The 6441-nt window shown below is 36.4% G+C and overlaps 1 protein-coding gene across 1 annotated transcript; it reads left to right on the plus strand.

The window, feature by feature from the left end:
- Positions 1-368: 368 nt before the first annotated feature.
- Positions 369-4942, plus strand: LOC117927734 (cilia- and flagella-associated protein 20). The gene is made up of 6 exons (XM_034847391.1): positions 369-398; positions 506-573; positions 673-704; positions 2472-2713; positions 4601-4837; positions 4919-4942. Exons 2-6 carry the CDS (start codon positions 521-523, stop codon positions 4925-4927), a joined length of 573 nt encoding a protein of 190 aa, XP_034703282.1. The 5' UTR covers positions 369-398; positions 506-520; the 3' UTR covers positions 4928-4942.
- Positions 4943-6441: the final 1499 nt, after the last annotated feature.

The raw sequence follows: 6441 nt of genomic DNA on the forward strand, positions 1-6441 counted from the left end.
TATATAATAAAAATATAATATTTCTCTAAATTAATAAATATTCATTCATCAATAAATCAATAACTTTTTGCACCATATGTATTCTCATGAATTAATAATAGTTAATACTATTATATTTTAAACTAATATAAAAACAAATAATTTTTTTTAAGGTATAAATAAGTCAATTTTTTTTACAAAGATCGTATTCAGAATTATTTTATTTAATCCATAATTAATTAGTCAATTCTTTGAATTTTAAAATTATTCTTAAAAATGATAAGATTTACTAAAGAATTTAAAGTATTTAATTATGTATGTTAATATTTATATTCGTAGCATATATATTTTTCAAACCGAGAGATTGTGGTTTAAACTCTTTCGTCATCCGAAACGACGCCGTCTTGCACTGCATCCAGGTAGCCCTAACCCTAGGCCCTTTCCACCTCCTGTTGTTTCTCAGCAACAAAACATTGCAACGAAAAGAAAAATAAAGAATTTTTCTGATTGTTAGGTTTGATTGCAGATGAATTGAGCGAAAATGTTTAAGAACACATTCCAGTCAGGGTTTCTATCAATTCTATACAGCCTCGGGTATGTTTCTTCCCTTTTTTTTTTTTTTTTTAATTCAAGTTCTGCTACTTTTCAAAGCTCTGATTTTTTTTCCCCGATTTTTTTTTTTGGGTATTATAGGAGCAAGCCTTTGCAGATTTGGGATAAAGAAGGTGAGTGTTTCTTCTTGTCTTTACCGGTGATACTGTTCATATTCACGCTATTAGAATGGGGTATTTGGGGGAAAGTAAAGGAATTGGGAAGGGATTTCTAGGAATTCGAGTCCGTGTTAGATTTTTGGAAATTTAGATATTTGGCACTTCAAAATTCTTGCACTTTGCTATTATTTGTGTGCAAAAAGAGTTAATTGGAAATTCTTCTGTGTTTTTGCTACTATGATAAACGAATGAATTCCAATTCCCTCCCTCTCTCTCTCTCTCTCTCTCTCTCTCTCTCTCTCTCTCTCTCTTTTGCATTAACGAACTTTCTTTCTTTCAATATTTTTCCCAATTGATTGTTAGTTGTCAGATGAATTTCCTCATCCTGTTGGCTTTTTATCCCTTTTCGTCCCTATTAGAAAACTTATCATGCATGGAAAAGAAATGATAAAAATCTATTTTGCATGAAATGAGCTTGAAAATTTTTGCAAGTTTCTTTTGTGTAGGCAATAAGTTGTTTTATTTTTATTATTATTTTTATAAATCCAGTTGTTATTTTGATTGAAGTCAGAGAAGAATGTAAGAATTATAGTTTTCTCACCTTATTTTTCATTTTTTTTATTTATTAATTGTGGAAGGCATTCTAGATAGGGTGAAGATGTTTAGTTCAATAATTTAGGCCTTGAACATGCTGGTATATAAATGTGTAAGGATTCTATTGACAACCAAAGAATTGTGGGAAGAGAGATATGTTGAGGCATCTAGAGGTAAAGTAATGAAAAGTAGATAAGCACATGCACACACAGAGAGAAAGAGGTGGTAAAAATATTTGCTTCCCATCAGTGCCTTGAACTGAAAAGTTTCAATCCAATAAAACATAGTTGGGTCTTAGGTGCTAAGTAAGAAAGGAGGTTGCTTTGTGCTAGGTAATAAAGGAAGGAAGTGCCCTATTTTTCTGGATTCAACAACTAAAGCTTTTAGACAACTTAGTGATAAATAATTTTCAATTCGAAGCAACCAAAGGTTGTATTTATGAAAACTTGCCTAATGCATCTAGAGCTTCTAAATTGCAAAAACATTTCATTAAAGTAAATTTTAACTAACCTTACCTTTTGTTCCCTTAAAGTGGTATTTATCATGTGGCATCCATGATGGACCTTTGGTACCCTGGGCTTTGTGAATTTTTATCACACCACCTTCATCATGACATTCATGGGTGCTCCCCCCTACTCATGGGTGCTCCCCCCTACTCATGGGTGCTCCCCCCTCATTGATGCTCCCCCCATCATGGTTGCCATGGGCTTTTGTTGTTTGTGTTTCCCTCTTAGCCTTTTGGTACCCTTTGTAGCTTGTATACTTTCTGTGTCCTGCTTTGTATCCTTTTTTTCATTAGGTGCATCTTGATAAATTCATTTTTGCCTGTCAAATTTTTATTTATTTTTTAATTTAAAAAAAAGACAAAAATAAAAATAATATATTTTTGTTAACATATAATTACCACTTAAAATAACTCAGATTATGAAACCTGTTCCCAATTCTCTAAGTGTGACTTGATGTTAAGCTTCTGCAAACTCAAACTTCGATTTGGTTTGGGTTACACTTGGGTAACCTTTTCCTATGAAGCAAATTTCCATGTATTAAAGGGAAAACATATTTTATCCATTTCGGATGCTCTGCTTTTATTGGTGTTGTGCCTTTAATTTATTTGACCTGATGATGACACAAGCATTTAATTTGTCAAAATAAATGTGCAAAATGCCTCCTTTTCTGGATTTTTTGCAGTTGTCAATGGCCAGATAAAACGAACTCAAGATGAAGATATACACTCCAATGTCCTTGAAATAGTTGGGTCAAATGTCCAATCCACATACATTACATGCCCAGCAGACCCTGCTGCAACACTTGGTATAAAGCTACCGTTCTTGGTTATGATTGTAAAGAATCTAAAGAAATATTTCACGTTTGAGATTCAAGTGCTGGATGATAAGAATGTCAGGCGACGTTTTCGTGCTTCTAATTTTCAAGTGTGTAAGTCTGCCCAATTGTCTTAATACTGTGCTATTTTCTCTTGATTTTCTTGTTGTGACAACAATTTTCACTTGACAGGATCTTATTAGATTAGTTTAGTCTTTAAGGAATATTCTATTATTGGCAGCATGAATTATTTGAACCAAATGATCGATTTCTAAGTAATGAATCCTAGGAAGACATGTGATCAATTATCTTGGCTGGATACTATGGTTTCCCAACACCATCAACTGATATGCATATAGCCTTTAATTGAGGTTCTCCTATTTGTTTGGTTTCTAATAAAATCTTATGAATAGCCGTACCATTGTTTGGTTTGGTTATGCTATAAAAATTGTAATCTATGTATTTTCCTTTTCCATCTAAGATTAGCTGATCTCCCTTGAGTTCCATATGCTTCAAAACAAGTGGTTGTCCATGTTGTCAATAACATTTTTTCTTCAACATCATACCAAGAGTTTTATGGACTGAATAAATGTCTCATTTGACCTTTGGTTTTACTGAGATGGCACGCTTATCTTAAGCTTTAGTGGAGTTTGGAAGGACATGTTTCTGTTCCAGCTGGCATCCACAATGGGCTGATAAGTGAGTAGATGGAAAACTTAAGGTGTTAAAGACTTAAATATGTGTGTGCTTGCTCTTTTGTTTCCCTTGGAGATGTCACCAGATAGCTTTTGTTCTTGCTTGTGAATCCCTTAGAGATTGTCCACAATGATAAGTGAGAAAACCTGTACACACATGCACAGGCAGTCTAGCATACCCCTGCACCAACCACACTCACACATACCTATTTTTTATGGGCACAAACACACACACATGCAGGAGTATGATAAAGAATTCAGCTCATGATTTTTATGAACGGTCTAGAATAGTTCAGTTTCTCTATTCAAGCAGTTGAATAGAACTTGCCTCTATAGCTTAGTGGTATCTCATGGCTCCCCATGGGAAAGGCTTTGGGTTCTACTCTTGGGAAGGTGGTCTTGGTCTATGGAGTAGGTAAATGGGTTCTCTAGTGCTAAAAAGGGAGGGGAGTGAAGAGCTTGTCTTCAACATGTTGTTTATGTTTACTGCAAGAGAACTTTATTCTAGTATTATTCTGTGAATGCTAAGATTTTTGGTGGAGGTATTATAGCCATTCTTGAACAATGGGAAAGCAGGGTGTAAGATGATAGTTGTATATTTTTACTGCAAAAAAAGTATGTGTTGGCAAATGTTCTTGCTTTAGTAGTTTAAGGATACTGAAATATGAATTGGGCATGGTGATTTGTTTTCCTAGATACTCTTTTTTGTGGTTAACTTTGCTTGGTTTGTTTGTGTGGTCTTTCTTTGTTTGAGGTGTGTTTGGCTTGTTTCTGTGTATACAACCTGTATACGTAGGGCGCGCCCCCTCATTTTTGGCGCTTTTTAATGCATGTTCTTGTTGTCTATAAAAAAAAGGAGATCATATAGCTGTAGTTTTAAAAGAAGTGCTGTAAGCATACCTAGGCTCAAGGTGCAACCACTTCCTAGTTATAGTGCCTTGCTTGCCAAGACATGCGCCTTATTGTAGAGGCACATTTTGTCGACTTTACTCTTCCTTTTTAAACACTTCTATTCATGAAAATTTTAATTTTATATTGAAATTTATATAATTTTATTACTTTTTTTATTAAATGTTTCTTTTAAGTGTTTGGAATCTTAAATTTTTTATTAATTGGATTAGATTTTGAATTACATTTTATAAAATTGATATGCATCCCACGTCGCATTTCACTTCACTCAGGTGCACGTCTCTGTTACACCTTGTGCCTAAGCTGTAGGCGACTTTTGTGTCTTTTAAAACTATGCATATAGCAACATAGGTAAAAATGATGCAAGTATGAATTTGGTTTTTTATGCTGTAGGCTGTGACTCGAGTGAAGCCATATATATGCACTATGCCATTGAGGATGGATGAGGGATGGAATACGATCCAGTTGAATCTTGCTGATTTTACCAGAAGAGCATATGGAACCAACTATGTTGAGACATTGCGAGTTCAGGTTCATGCAAATTGCCGGCTGAGAAGGATTTATTTCTCTGACCGCCTTTACTCAGAAGAGGAACTCCCACCAGAATTCAAACTGTATCTCCCAATGCAGGTACCATAGCCAATAACTATAAACTTGGATTTTACCACCTTCTCATTGGCTGTCAATAACTATAAATCACTTTCGTTGCAGAAAGCATGATGAGTTTCAGCAAACAATCGCATTTGGAAGAGCTGGCTGTGGTTGATATTCATGTTTTGTGCATTTCCTTTGAGTCAGCCACTGGTTATATCCAAACTGGTCTCTGTGAGTTCAGAAAACATACAGTAATGTATCAGGTACCTAGATCTATTCTTGCGGTGGTTAAAAAAATTATGTTCAGCAGCTTATTTGACATTAGGCTATGGAAGTATGGAACCCATACTAGAAGTACTGTAGCTGCTTTTCTTGATCCAGAACCTGTACCTCTTATTCATATCATCTACTTCTTATGAGTTCCTTGATATGTTGTTTTGATGTTGGTGATTTCCAAGTGAGGATAACTCCCTAGGTTCTACAGCAAGATTGTTTATTGATTGATCTAGAAGAGGTAAATAAGGGGCAGGTAGTGTGTAACTGAATGGGTTACTCCTGAGTAGGCGGTGGCACAATAAGCTAAGGGGCTTGTGCCGCCCATATTTTTCTAAACAAAATATCATCAAAATTCAGAATGTGTTTCTTCACCAAGGGATGGCATCTAATCCTGCTGAGATAAACACCATCATGATTTCAGCTTTAAACTGAAGCTCATATTGTTAAATGCAACTTAAGTTTTTTCAATTGAAACCTTAATTACCAAAGACCTCAACAACTTCATGTGCTGGCACCGGAATCGGAAGTCATCTTCACAAACTGCTTCACACCCATCTGTTTCTTCTTTAACTTCCTTCTCATCCCTCCTTCTCTGCAATCTGCATTTTCCCTTCAAACACACCCATTTCCCATGGAGGTCGTTGAAGAGTTGCTTCTTTTTGCCGTCTTTCTAGTGCTGTTTGATAAGTTGGCCTCCTCTGATTTCCTCGGCTTTGCCGCCAACACCACATTCATTCTCAACTCAGCCAATGGAAGACTCAACTTTTGAGTATTCATGATGTGCTCAACGACGCCGAGGAGAAGCAGATAATGAGTCCTCTGTCAAACTCTGGGTTTCTAATCTCCGGAACTTGGCCTATGACCTGGATGACATACTGGACGACTTCAATACCGAAATGCTGCGACGCAAGCTGGCACTGCAGCCTCATGCCGCAGCCACCACCACCACAAGCAAGGTATGGAGTCTCATCCCTACTTGCTGTACTCGTTTCACCCCAAGTCATGTTTCTTTTAGGTTAGCATGGGGTCCAAGAATCAAGGATATCACCAGAGGCGTAGAAGATATTTCCACTCGCAAAACTCAATTGGGTTTGGAAAAGGTTGTATGGACAACGACTTCTACTGGGAAAAGACCACCCACCACATGTTTGTTTAATGAACCATAAGTTCATGGCAGAGATGATGACAAAAAGAAGATTGTTGATTTGCTGCTCAGCGATGAATCTGCTGTGATCCCCATCGTTGGTATGGGTGGGGTGGGTAAAACTACACTTGCCCGACTTGTTTATAACGATGATGCAGTGAGGAAGCATTTTGATCCAAAAGCATGGGTCTAGGTGTCTGATGAGTTTGCTGCGGTGAAA

The sequence above is a fragment of the Vitis riparia genome, chromosome 13 (genome assembly GCF_004353265.1).
Source record: "Vitis riparia cultivar Riparia Gloire de Montpellier isolate 1030 chromosome 13, EGFV_Vit.rip_1.0, whole genome shotgun sequence".
Classification (NCBI taxonomy): domain Eukaryota; kingdom Viridiplantae; phylum Streptophyta; class Magnoliopsida; order Vitales; family Vitaceae; genus Vitis; species Vitis riparia.